Source organism: Typopeltis vanoorti, chromosome 22 (genome assembly GCF_054136105.1).
Source record: "Typopeltis vanoorti isolate ZY-2024b chromosome 22, IOZ_Tvanoo_1.0, whole genome shotgun sequence".
Taxonomy (NCBI): domain Eukaryota; kingdom Metazoa; phylum Arthropoda; class Arachnida; order Uropygi; family Thelyphonidae; genus Typopeltis; species Typopeltis vanoorti.
The window spans coordinates 59,604,792-59,620,110 of record NC_143570.1 but is presented as its reverse complement, the minus strand read 5'-3'; the positions used below and the strand labels follow the sequence as shown (position 1 = coordinate 59,620,110).

General features: G+C 33.4%; 1 protein-coding gene across 2 annotated transcripts in view; it reads left to right on the top strand.

Moving 5' to 3' along the window:
- The window catches only part of Tdg (Thymine DNA glycosylase), a 234,747-nt gene that overhangs the window by 197,169 nt on the left and 22,259 nt on the right, over positions 1 to 15,319 (top strand). For both annotated transcript variants that reach the window (XM_090412150.1, XM_090412151.1), the window contains exon 8: positions 8,952 to 9,028. In XM_090412150.1, the coding sequence (XP_090268276.1) occupies positions 8,952 to 9,028 (77 nt within the window). The remainder of the gene's footprint in view (positions 1 to 8,951; positions 9,029 to 15,319) is intronic.

Below are 15,319 nucleotides of genomic sequence, written 5' to 3'. Positions count from 1 at the left end.
TGAAAAGAATAAAGATATAGTTACGTGGATTGTAGAAAGTTGAGCTGCTATAAGTGAAAACTGTGTTAGAAATGGTTTCATTAAAGCACAAGGGAATGCAGTGGTGTCCAGTGACAATGATTATGAAGCTGAAGAAATACCATTGATTCTTTCAGTATTGAGTCTGATGAAGAATTTTTTGGATTTGAATAGTGTAATGTTCAATAAATATTAAGTAATACTTCTACTTTAGTTTTGTTATTACATTTGATTTACCTCTCATACCTTTCAAATGTATACCACGCATGTTAATTTTTAATGAATTTAGACTTTTTTTGTATAGATAACGCATGCGTTATCTATCGAAAAATATGGTAGTTTAAAAATTATCAATGGGAGAAATACTGTGCTCTGAGTGGGGAAAAAAATACATTAATGTGAACCAGATGGTGTGTGTGATTGAAATGATTCAGAGTCGATAACAAATGGAGTTATTCAGTAATGTTTATTTTGCTCATTTCATAAAATAATGTGATACAAAAAACATATTGCATACCTCGTCTGTATAAGTTGCAGCATTCATGGTTCCACTAGGAGGCGCATACAGCTACATTCACCCAACAAGATACCTCCCCAAGCCATCACACTTCTCTACCATGTGTCCCTTTCATGGATCTTAGATAGTGCATCTGATATGCTGCAAAGAGCTGTCAAGGAAATCTGGATGATCAATGGAGGTGATGTTCAATAATTGATGGCACCATACAGCAGTTGTCTACAGTGCAATGTGTTTGATCTGATCTGGGTGGCTACTGATTGTGCCTGCAACTCATACAGATGAGGTATGTGATATGTTTTTTGTAGCACATTCTTTTATGAAATGAGCAAAATAAACATTATCAATTAACTGCGTTTGCTATTGACTATACTCTGGGAAATGTTAATGCAATAATTGCTGAACTTCTCATTCTATGTGTGAAAGAGCTCCATCTTGCATCAACACCAATGTGTTAAGACACACTCTTTGCTGCAGTTGCAAGATGACAAAACTGCTCACTGTGTCCCAATAACGCACAGCCGTGACTGAGCATATCACAGGTCCAGTTCAGTGGATTTCTTCTAGGTAATCACCTTGGGTGTAAATCCTATCCATACTGTGACCTTTAGCAAATATAAGGAAATTTATTGAAATGCATTGGGATTCTCTCAGCTTGGATGTGGCAGCTTTGAGTCATTACTATTCCACAAACATGAAAATGCTCATCATCACTTCATAGGATGCTTCAAGGTCAATCCTTGTCCACATTAATCCATGACAGAAATGTCAAATGAAATGTTTTTCCGACACTTGTATCTCCTGTTTACAATGCTTGGCCATAGCCAAGTTTATACATGTTACATTGCAAAGCTTTATGCTAAGTTCTCCGTGCTGTTCGTGTGGCAAATCTAGTTGTCTTGCTGCTGCATGTGTTTTTTTTTGTATTTCTGTATTATTATTATTTGTATCACATGCTGCATGAACCTACAGTATTCTCATTTGAATGCTCAAGAACTGCAGTTGCAACATCTTCATTCATCTGCAGTTACAGCCTTGTCCAGTTTTGAACTGCCAAAACTGTCCTGTATCTTCAAATCAAAGAACTGTGTATTGCACTACATTTGTTATCGCTGAGTCTTTTCACAAAGTTTTTAGACATCTGTACTTAAAATTCTGTTGCTGCAGCAGCAGTTTCCCCATTCCTATAGAAACACTTCACAAGCAGGGCATGTTCAAGCAAAGTGAGAAATTGCACAAGTTGTATGACTGTATAGACAGTCTTGCTGCTGCTGTATTTACATCCCCTTATGACTTACTTGGTATGCAAAATTCTTTTTTTTTTTTTCCTCACTCAAAACACCATATTTCCTGTATCAATAATTTTTCTGAACTAATTCTTTTTATTGCCAAAATATCTTTCCTATGATCTAGTTAGGGTACCCACTAAGTTTGAGAGTAAGTGTTTCATCTACTGATTCACTCTGCAGATTGTTCTGAATAGGGGTGCTTAAATTTGAAACACCCTATATATACGAGGGTGGTCTGAAAAGTTCTGGACCATGGATGGCAACACTATCGGCAAGATTTTTTTTTTTCTAAGTTGATACATCTGTCATAAGCATCCATGTGAAATTGCAAGTCATTCTATCGAGTAGTTTGTTTTATACAGCTGTCTGAAGCAAAAGTGTTGTCTATATCCCTTGAAATGGATAAAATTGATTATTGTGTGGTTATAAAATTCTTTGTAAAAGAAGATTTAACGCCAAAAGAAATTCATTCAAAGTTCATAAAAGTTTATGGGTTCTCTTCTCCTTCGTTTTCGACAATTAAGAATTGGGCTGCTGAGTTTAAATGTGGCCGTACCAACTTTAAAAATGATTCATGTGAAGGACATCCAAAAAAAGTGTAACAACACCAAAAATCATCGATCAAGTGCATGATGTGGTATTGGATGACCGGCAAGTCAAAGTGCATGAAATTGCTGAGACTATAGGGATTTCAAAAGAACTTGTAGGATATATTTTGTATGAAGAATTGCAAATGAAAAAGCTTTGCACAAGATGGGTACCGCACTTGATCACAGCAGATCAAACATGCTCTTGCATGAAAATCTCTGAACAGTGCTTGGAGCATTTTAACACTGATTTTGTACATCAATTTATTACTATGAATGAGACCTGGTTTAACCATTACACACCAGAATCCAAACAGCAGTCAAAACAGTGGACAGAAGCCGGTTGTTCAGCGCCAAAGAAGATCAAGCCAGTTCCATCAACAGGAAAGGTCTTGGCATCGGTGTTTTGGGATGCTAAAGGCATTTTATTTATTACCTTGAAAAGGGTAAAACAATAACCAGGGAATATTATTCCGGTCTTTTAAACATAATAGACAAAAAAAATTTCTTGAGAAAAGACCAGTTTGCAGAAGAAATAAATCATCTTTCATCAGAACAATGACCACAAAGGTGTTTTGGCAATGGGAAAATTAAGGAATGTGAACTATGAATTGTTGGAACATCCACCCTATTCCCCAGATTTGGCTCCCTCTGACTTTTATCTCTTCCCAAAACGAAAACTCTTCCTCACTAGTCAGCGTTTTTCTTCAAATCAAGAGGTGATGTGGAGGGGAATTTTGCAGATCTTACTGGAACCAGATCCGGGACGGGATAATGGCGCTGGAGCATCTCTGGAGTAAATGTATTAGTCTTAAGGGGAATCATGTTGAAAAATAAAATTAATTTTGAAATTATAAATTCATTTTTTCATTGTTAGGCCGCGAACTTTTCAGACTCCCCTCATATCATATGTTGGAACATTGTATTACTTGCTGACCAGTTCTGAACAAAAATCCGGCATGCACTTATCCTAATTGTTGACTGCTTTTTTCCTCCAATTTTTGAACAAAACATTTCTATATGTTTAGGTTTTATTTCTTGTTCTTTTGTATAGATATCCTACAATCTCCCCTGTCATTCCTTTTGCAGGGCAAGTGACAAAAAAAAAGTTCTCCACTTTCTTCTCTTATGAGAACCTTTTAGGGACTGTAGGCAGGACAAATTAATCTCATTGTCCAATTTCTCATTTTGAAATTAGTCTACATCACTATTTGAAATAACTGGTCATTCAGAAAAAATTTCATGGTTAATGTTGAATACTGTAGCCATTTCTTCCTTTCCCTGATTTCTATTACCCAAGTATAATATCTTATACTTCCTGTTTATCATAACATATCAGTGTTACACCTGCTTCTGTCTTCTTTGTCTTGATGATCGCAGTTATGTTATATGGTACTTGCTGTTTCTTCCATATTTTGCTTCTTTCTTTCACTGATGATGGCTATCTTTAGTGTTCAGGTTGATTTTTTTTTTTTTTTTCCTACAAAATTTTCTGTGAGCTATATAGAGATATTTTCACTATTTGGCTGATTCCCTAATGAAAACAGTAGAAACTGTGTGTAACTGAATGATATCCTTGCTGGCATAATATTTCATAATGTACCATCATTTTTGTGTGTGCAGTTTGAGCCAGTATGGAATACTACTTCATTGACTGTTTCCCAAATGACCAACGTTTCTTTGTTTGAATAAAAGGACACACACTCTGATAAAGTGAAGATTGGCATTAAGTCAGAAACTGTAGTCATTTCTCTGTGTTAAGGAGGCAGGCTATGTGAAGGGCATTTTCCAGTTATTTAGGCTTTGAACCTTAAGCAATCTCCTACAAACATACATAGATACATATAGAGCTGAGAATAATACTTTGGAGGAAATATTAAATCGCCATGCAGCAGTAGAAAATACGAAAGAACATACTAAAACAACTCTTACACCATTTTAGCCTGACTCAGTGATACCCTTAGCATTTCCAAATTTTGGAGCTGTTATATATATATATATATATTAGGGTTACCAAGTAATTTTATAAACTTGGTTATTTTACTCCTAATCCCAAGTAAGCAAACAGTTAAGTTTGTGCCTGAAACGTAGTTCAAGTCTAAAGGTGGCGCAACACCAGGGCAACTCATTGTAAATAATATATTATAATAATATAATAACAATAATTATATATATATATATATATATATATATATATATATATTATATTATATTAAAGATACCCAGAAATTTTATACTTGGTTTTAATCCTTTTCCCAAGTAAGCAAAACAGAGTTCTGCACGTGAAATATATTTACATCTGAGCTACTTGAATTTAATAACATAACTAAAACCCATGTAGAAAGTTTTTTATTTTGGGTTTATTATAAGAGATACCAAGGAAGCAAAGTTTTGCACGTGAAATATATTCACTTCTGAGCTACTTTTATATAGAGGCTAATGACTTCATATCACTTGCCTTAGTATGTATCCCATAATGCAAAGCACACCCCTTTCGGGTGTGAATAATGCAATGCATAATGGGAAGGGCCACTACCCAGACTGGTTTCAACCTTTATTTGAGGTTTCTTCAGCAGGAGCCAGACCCAGGAAAGATACCAAGGTTGAAGTAATGCAGAAGTCATATATATCTGATATACAAGTAGACAAAAGGTACTTGACTTTCTTAATAAAAATCTCTAGATGAGAGAAAGATGTAGAAAGTTTTTTACGTTGGGTGTAAAATCCCAGTTATTTAGGCTTTATATATATAATAGTTCCTTAGAATACTTTTTAGATACTCTAACATGATTAGAACTGAGAATCAGATTTTCCAGCTGGGATAGTGCAGTTAAAATTATTAATGACCTCTTGCTTGGAAGAGATTTATGTATAAATAAATAAATAAATAAATAAATACAGACACCTTTAACAGGAATTCTGATGATTTATTTTAACACCATGCAGCACTTTTATCTGATTGCTATATATGCAATTCTTGTTTACTTTTAAAATCTATCCACTTTACAATGATAATATACAAACTCTACTGTGAAATATTCGTAATCTTTTGTAATTAATATTAAGCTAATTTTTTAAAAAAACAACTTAGGATAGATTCTCATGTATATATACACAGCATGAAATAATCTGTATGCAACTAAGTTCATAAAATTCTATTAGCATGCTCTTCCCTAGCAATATGTTAACAAAACAGATAGGAGAATGTATTAACTATGCTACCGGCCAGGACATTTATATACATCCAAGTTACCATGAATGCAAAGTGCATATTAAAATTGTAATATCATTGTATTGTATTGAAATATATGATGGAGATATGAAGCGTATAAAGATGCATATTTGATCCATAATGGCCGGTAAGGTGGTTAAACTGCTGATATTTCACTACATTTCAAACCAGCATCCTTAGAGCAACAAGATGCTGCCATGAATTAACTATGGAAACAAAATGGTAACAGACAAACAAATGTCCAATTGTATTATCCTCTCAGCTGGATTAGTAACAAGGTAGTATGTAGCTGTTGAACTGAAAATGCAAAGTTCAAATATTCCTGCGAAGGTTTCTGTGGTTAAGAAGTTCAGTATAGTTATTCCAGTTTTGTGACCACATGTTTATTAAAGGAAACTGTTTTTAAAACTAAACAAGTACTAAAAAACAACGCCCAACAAGTTTCGTTAAACTTGTCTTTAAACTTTCAGTTCTCTTTACCCCTGAAGATATTAGTCTGACGATTAACAAAACTTTTCGGGTGTTGTTTTTTAGTACGTGTTTAGTTTTAAAAATAGTTTTCTTAAATGTGGTTTTTTTAATAGTTTAAAAGGTTTCTTTAATAGGAATATAGTTATTCCGGTTTTGTGACCACATGTCACAAAACCGGAATAACTATAACAGAAAAGTGATATAGATAATTGAGTTCTATGGCAAGAGTGTCACTGGGCCTTACTGTATGCCTAGTCCAAGGAAATCCTATCTCAGGATCTTTGTTCATTAAGACATTAGTGGCTGCAGCATTATATAGAAATTAAGCCTGAGTGGTAGGGATAGAATTGATATTAAAAATACTAGTAGTATAGACTACAGGAACTGATTGCTGCCATTCACATTCTCCTGGCCAACACTAATAAAGCTATTCACATGTTAGAAGAAAAGCTTGCTGCAACACTGAATGTTGTTGACCTTTGGAAGATCCTTTTTGACATCTCAAATGCTTCAGCAGACAAAGAATACAATGTCAGCACATCAAGAAATATGAAAGTCTACAAAAAAAAAAAAAAAGACTCAAGTCTCAGCTACCTCCTAAAACAGTAGTAAACCTATCACCCTGAGCCTGAAACATTTAGCGCACTTGCACGTGGCCATAACTACACACTGGTACCTAAAAAAAAAAAAAAAAAAAAATCATATTGCCAACAGCATCAGGCTTGATGTAGCTAATGTACTCATTCAAGCTAAACCACCAAAAAACAACTTATCAAAAAATAATAATTTGAAGCATTAAAATAATAATTTGTAGTTCTGCAAGAAATTAGAAGCAACAACAAAATAGTAATTAATAAGAGAAATGCCACTGTGATGAACCAATTAGATTACTCAGGTAAGCTTACCTCCTTACGTCTAGATTGTTCTACCTACCTCCCCATAGACTATGATCCCACCATCACACATATCAAAACACTTCATAGGCTCCTTAAAAAAGTTACCTCTTGGCTTGTGGATGTCGCAAACAAATTAAAATGTTATAACTCTAGATCCCCTATCCCCCCTGAATATATGGACTACCAAAATCCCTAAACAAAATGTGTCATTATGTCCCATTGTGGATGGCATTGATTCACCATGTGAAAATTAACTAGACATTAAGCCAAAGTGCTCGCACAATATATCAACAACACACCTTCACTCATAAAAAAACTTAGTCCACTTTAAAGCCACTTTAAACATACTGACATGATGGTCAGTTTTGATGTATCCTCTTTATTCACCAATTTCCCACTCATAAATACTTCATCCAAGTCATATTTCCTCCTGATATTTCAGCCCTGTTTCAGTTCACCATGAACTCAGGCTGTTTTGTTTAGCAAGGAAAATTCTACAGGCAGATAGAAGGAACAGCTGTGGGTTCTCCACTCATGGCCAACTTCTTATAGAGACCTTTGAAGGAAAAGTCTTAAACTCTGCCCGACATAAACCCACTGCCTGACTTTGCTACGTGGATGATGATTTCTCCATTTGGTCACATGGCCTGGATACACTCTGCAATTTCCTAACATATCTAACAGTTTATCTTGGAAAAGGAAAATAGCAACAGTCTCCCATTCCTGGAGACCGATTACACACCAGCCTCATGGACCACTGGCATTCTCTGTTGACAGAAATCTACACATAGAAGTAGATACATTAGCCAGCAGTTACCCCCCCCCCCCCAACAATATGGGACTATAAAAACCCAGTATAACAGGACAAAATTAATCAGTTCTGATAACAATATGCTAACTACTTAATTTAACCACATCCTTAACACTTTCTTAGTCAATGGCTATAACCCCAAAAATACAGAAAATATTAACCTCTGTAACCACAACCCTTCCCCTTTCAGAACAGAGATTACCCAAAGTCTATCACCATTCCATATATCCAGGGCACATTCTGAAAAATTAACAAAAATACAACCTTATCACTTAAAGACTACATAAGGAATTGGCATCTCATAGCTGCTCCACCAAAGACCAGCCACATTCCTTAGACCTACAAGAAGTATACAGTTGCTAACTGTCCTACTATGGCCAAACAGGCCATAGTAGGACAGTTATAGTTCAATATCAGAATATCTGAACACAAGGACTACATCCAGTTCCACCAATACAACCACTCAGGACTTGTTAACCATGCTTTGAACACCCACTACAGAATACGCTGGAAGAAGGCCACTCTATTACTGCAGCAAATACAAATATGAAAGGTTATTCCTTGAATCTGCCTCGGCCCTGAAAAATGTTCCAAACCTCAACTAATTTGGGAAGCATACATTCTAAGATTGTCAGCCCAACAGCCAAGACTACCCAATTTAGGACTCCAGGCCTGTCTTCTGTTGCCTTTCTTCAGCCTCATTTGTAGTGCTTGCGTGCACACGTCATTGTTTTTGTGATCCCTGATGATGGCAATGTAATGTTGCTGAAATAAAGGAAAGTATTAATTTTTTAATTAATATAAATAATAATATAAATCATTAAAAAAATTTCTAAAAATTTATAATTATGAGTAACCAAGGTATAAATAAACCTATCTACAAAAATTAGTAGTATTGGCATTTTGTCAAGAATTCATTCACATATCAAAATCCATGAAGTTTGAACTTTTGTCAGTGAGTGTTTACCAATGGTTATCTGATAAAATCAGTAACCAAAAATTAATCTTGTTTTCGTTTCAGAGTACTCAAACTGTTTTTTTTTTTTTTTTGTTAAATTTGCTCATTCAAACCTTCCTGTATTTTTCTTGCAATTATAATTGCAGTACTTTTTCCCTTCCCTCTTGCATAGTGATCTATGAAGTATTCTCAGGCAAAAAGAACTTTGATTTTGGGAAACAACCTGAGCCAATACAAGGATCTACCATAGTAAGTTATTATTTATTTATTCAGTTATAAGTACTTATTTACAAAATATCAAGTTGTTGTTAGATTAACTGTAGCAGTAACAAATTTTTGGTTGTATTTGTTTTGCATCCACATTCTAACTATTCTATAAATTAATGTGTACTTCTCCCATCATCAACATATACAAAACCTAAATGCAGGATGCCGACTGAGCAGCCTCAGAAAAGTTTGAAAAAGGCCATAAATGTACAGTGCATAAGCTAATGGTTAGATCATCCAGAAACTATTCTAGAGGCCAAATATGGAACTTTATATCAAGCCACTTCAGGCAGTCATGAAATCCATCTACCATCTAAGACATCCAAACATCCATGCCCATCGAGATTCAAACCTACGACCTGTTGGTTGGTTGTAAGGTGGATGCATAATCTACTCAACCACCCAAGTAGGTCATACGTGACTTGAAATCAGTGGATAGTATCTGTGTAATAAAACATAACTTCATAAAACAGTATTACAGTGGACTCTTGCTTATAATAAACACCACTGTAACACAGTATAATCTACTTTAAAGCTTTGATCAAACTTTAGAGTGGATAGAATAGGCATAATGCTATTCTTTGCTACTGTAAAGGACGTTCATTATTTTACACTGCTCCTGTGATCCCTACAAGTGTATTGTTTTTGTTACATTTGTTAGCTACTAGAATTTGCTGTTATCACAGAATGCTTTATAAACACTACACATACCAGCCACTGAATGAGAAATCTTTATGTAGATGTACATAAATGTCATTTACACTGTACATATGCAAAATACATGGTCATCATTGTGCATCACCACATATTCTAGACAACTATTTAAGTTGTCTAGAATATGTGGTCAGTAATCGTCGGTAATGTTGATCACAATGGGGAAAAACAAAGGATCTTTCGGATTTCCATAAAGAGCTTATTGTGTGTGGTTGTCTCGCACAGTGTTTCTCAAAAGGTGAAATATCCTGGGTGTTTAATCAGTGGAAAAGTAACCCATATTGCTTCTTTAAGAGGCATAAATGTCCAAAGACAGTCTTTCAGGAATAAGATTGCAGTTGTCTCAGAAGGCTTTTGTGGACAAACAGAACTTCCTCTGTGCAACATTTGACCAAAGCATTTAATGAAGGATGTTCCTGACCTATATCTTGCTGAACTATGTACAGGGAATTGAAGAGGATTAGTGTTGGCCTATATGGAAACCACTGATGTCTGTGAAGAACTGGAAAGTTCATTTACAGTGGTGGCAGGAACATTGACTGGACACTGGAAGACTTGAAAAAAGTTCATGTAGTCTAATGAGTCACAATACATCTTGTTCTGTACCAACAATAAGCAGTGAGTTTGGTAGAAATCCCCATGAAGCAGCTTGCCTTGAATACACAACTCAAGGTTCTGGAAGAGATAGCAGGAAGAGGTGAGGCATGTTCTGTTGGTACGGAATGGATCCCCCAGGTCAGGTGTCCTGCAAGGAATATCTGAGCATTGTTGCCGATAAGTCCATCCTGCAATGTTAACTTTTTATATCCAGCAGGTTATGGTTGTTTCATGGATGACATTTCTACTGTCCATTGTACAAGAATTGTTCAACAGTGGTTCATCGCATATGACAGCAACCCCTACCATCTTCCCTGGCCACCACAAAGTTTTTATATGAACCCCATTAAGAATATATGGGACATGTTAGAAAAACAGATCTAGGAGTAAAATCCTCTTCTGTCATATCTGAGCCAGTTAAAGGACTGTCTGGCAAATGCCTGGTATGTTGACATAGATAATGAAATACCTTGTGGAATCTATGACAAACCATATATGTGCTGTAATTCGGGCTAGTCCAACAAAGTATTAGATAAGAGTTTCTAATTCAGTGGCCTGTATGCGTATTATAAGTGGATCTTAAAAGATCTTTATAGTCAGTGGTGAGCTATAAGGGGCTTGCGTGAGCCCTCTGTTAAATATTTCTCAAATTTGCGAGCCCCTTGTTCTTCTTGTTTACTTTTTTATTTTTTCAAAAAAAAAAAAAAAAAACATAATTTTTTGAAATATATTAAGCGACAAACTCATGTGGTAACCTAACAAAAATTAGTCTATTTGGCAGTGTATAGATTATTTGGAATTATTGTTTCAACTCCTCTATGACGAATGTGCCCAAGTTTGAAAATAAAATAAGCGGATGCGCTATATTTACCCTTCTTTTTTCTGGTAGCCAATCAAATATTCGTAAAACTGTCAGCAACAAGTTGTTCCACTGGACATTAGTTCTGTGTTTGTCAGTACACTGATGTATAACAATTGTTTGTGTTTAAAATTTAAAAATAATAATAAATTTAAAAACTATATACATTCAGCAAATTTTATTTTTATAATTTTAAAAGTATTTTTATCCATGAAACATGAAAAGCAGTCAAATTTATTAAATTTTTTTGGAAAAGAAAATCTAATGAAAAGTGATTCTGCTGATTCTACTGCAGTTGAAAATGAAGTTGAAGATAATGCACACATTGATTCAATTAATATGCAACAAGTTGGAGGAGAAAAAGAAAATCGTTTACCTGATTTCTGGAACAAGAAGCAAGCATCGTATTTCAAAACGCAGTAAAAGTGGTTAGAAGTTAAAAATGGTAAATTAGGATGTTGTGTTTGCTCAAAATATAAAAACTTAGGTGTTGAAGGAGAAAAAAGTTGTCACCTATCAAAGGAATGGGTAGAAATGGAAACACTACAGACTCAAGAACTGCATTTTTACATAAAAAGTTATCCAAACATAATGGATCATTTGTTTATAATAAAATCATAAAAATAAATGAAGAATGTAGCAAATCTATATTACCAAATTTAATTGACAAACTAAATGAAAAAGAAATTTTGATGACTTCCAAAATGTTTAATGCTGTTTATAGTTTGAAGAGAAACCGACCAATCTGATTTACCAAATTTAATCGAGCTGCAAATTAAAAATAGTATTGATCTAGGATTATCATTGCATTCTAGATTCTCAGGAATTAGAATAGTTGGACATATTTCTAAACAAATAAAATTAGAAATATTCTCCAAAATAATAGAAAAAAATTGCAAAATTTCTCTAATAATGTTATATAAAATTTCTATAATAATGTTGTCGATTCAGACGAATTGACAACATTATCGAAAACAAGTGTTTTAGTTATTCACATACAAGTTGAGCTCACTGAACCATGTATGATTTTTGTAGATCTTGTAGAACTAGAAAATACCACTGCGGAATGTATACATGCTACTATAATTGCTACTTTAAATTCATATGGATTTTCTGATAACTATATATAAAATCTTCTCATTGCATTTTGTTCTGATGGAGCTAGTGTAATGTTAGGAAACAAATCAGGTGTTGCAATCAAACTTCTACAAAAATATCCCAACATTGTGATTTGGCATTGCGTAGCTCATCGTTTGCAATTAGCATTAGACGATTTGATAAAAAACATTAAAGAAATAAATCATTTTGAAATATTTATGGATAAATTTTATGCTTTTTATCATCAATCACCAAAAAATCAACGAGAATTAAATATGATTGCAAAAGACCTTGGTATCGAAATTTTGAAGATCAGCCGTGTGTTTGGCTGATCTTCAAAATGATGGGCAGCTTGTAGTTTACAAACGGTTCTTGCTATGTGGAGAAACTACCCAGCTTTATGCAAGCGTTTTGCATTGAACGATAAATATAAGGGCTTTTTAAACCGACTTCTCAATCTGGAATTTTTAAAACATTAGCATTAATGGTTGATATCCTACAGGAATTATCATATCTGTCAGAAGCTCTACAAAGTCGCAATATAAGTATTATAAGGGCTAACTCCTTAGTCATGCAAACAATTAATGCAATTAATGATTTTAAAAATTCTTTATGTTCTTGTGAATCTAAAATTGATACCATGTTAAAATCAAAAGAATTTGAAGGAATAGCAATTGAAAGCAAAATCATATTTCACAAACTACTGCGAGAAACATTACTAAACTTTCTTATGACGTCTTTAAATGATAGATTAATGCAGCAAAGTAATTTTGAACTTAAAAATGAAAATTATGAAGATTTGGAAGATAAAGAACTGAAAAACATTTTAAATTTATGATATCCTGAAACATGGAATATGGAAGAAGTTTTATGTCCATGGTTAGAAGGAGAAAAGAGAATAAGATCTTTAAATTTTATTTTAAAATATGAAATTAAAATTAATGATTTTAGAGATTTAGTGGAAATAGCTTTGACTGAAAAGTTACAAAACGAAATTCCCAGCATGGTGAAAAAAGCCAAAGTGATTATGGCAACAATTGCAGTTTGCAGCGCTGAAGCCGAACAAGTTTTTAGTGTGGTGAATAATATTGTAACGGCAAAGAGATCTTTTCTCACTGTAAAACATATTTCAGATTTAATGACAATATGTATAAATGGGAAACCCTTGAATGAATTTAATCTGAATCCCTATGTAAAATCTTTTCTAGAAAATCATCGCACGACTATAGATCCTCCTAGAAGAACACAAGACGTGAAGGAGGAAGGAAATAAGGTGTGGCAGCTGTTGTCATAAGTATTTCCTTAAAGTAATTGTTTGTAAATGTTAACCTGTAAAGGAGTCAGTTTTTTCTGGGTAAATGTGCACCAGACAGTGAATTATTTTTTTTTTCATGTAAAATTGTCTCATCGTCTCGAAAGTGATTTTATTAAATAAAATATTATAGTTACTGTTACTACCATTTTGCAAATAAGAATTCACTTTTGGTAATTACCTATAAATAAATAAGACTATAAAATAATGCCCCTTGATTGGTACCGTTGGTTATCACTTGAAGTATAAAAACATAAGAGAAATATAATGGATTTCAATATTATTGTGTTTAGATAATATTTATTTATTATTTATAGATTGTATGTCATAAAAACTTCTATCACAAACAAAAAAAGAAATTTATTTTGTTTATAAAAAATGCGGACATATTGCATATGTGCGATTATAAAAGATTTTATTCTTATTATATTTTGATAGTTAAAAAATGTTTTTCTTATGTAAGATAAATTAACACAGATGTGTTCAAATATTTCATGTTTAGATCATGAAATATTTGTTTAAAAATGATAGCCCTTACATGTTGATTGTCCCCTCATACTTTTTGATTGGCATTTGTACACAAGCTGTATTAATGAAGGTTTTTGTGTGAAATATGGCTTTATTTGCTCAACGATGTGAGCCCTTTGTTAAAATATCTATAGCTCACCACTGTTTATAGTAAAGTAAAATAAACATGTAGTAATGCTCATATGTCATCAGTTGTTCATTTGTGCTTTTTGCAGTTTAATCTAGTAGACAAGCTTAGGTGTTGAACATTCAGTGGCATGCCAGTAGTATCCAGCACCTGTGTGCAAAACTTTAGTTGGCGCCCCTATACCCCTCCCCCCAATAAAAAAAAAAAAACACTTTATAAAAAACGTTATTTTTAATATTTGATGCCAATAACACGACTATTTCATTTTGAATTTTATCTCCTAAATAGGAGGGCATATTTTTAAAGTCAAGATCATTATTTTCACGTCACGTGTGTTCTGATATAAAAGGACCAAACTTTTCTAACATCTCAATGTATTTTAAAAAATTGCCATTGTTTATTACTTTTACCAGGAAGAGCTAGATTTTGTTTGGCTAAAAACTGTACTACAAAAATTATTCTTTTTATAACTTCATACCAATGTTTCCTTTCATTATCTAAAACTGTTTGTTGCAAATGATCAATGCAAGTTTTATTTTTTAAGGATGTAATTAATTCTGTCCATTTTTTTTTATTGTTTAAATGATTTAAATTTTTCTCATGATGATTCAGGTGCATTGCAAGATGTTGTCTATATTCTGCTGTTATCAGCAGAATATAGAATAAAGTTAAAAACTGCAGCAGATTTTCTTATATATGTTTAGAGCAAATGCGAGTATGAACAAGATTAAACAAATTCAAATGCAAGTCATACTAAACAGTAAACTCACACAAGTTCAAGTTTTTACTTGTTTACGCTCAACTACTTGTTAGAACTAGAATCAGAATAAAATAAGATCTTAAGGAATAATAACAAATAAGTGATTATAAATAATTTGTTTAAGACATCTATAAAATATAATTAAAATTTAAACAAAAATGTAATTTATTTTGATATAATTAATGAATAATATTTTTTTAAAGTATTTCCTCCTTGCCTGAAATCTTTGGCGCCTTTACTATCTTGGTGCCTGTGTGTGTTGCACACATTGCACATGT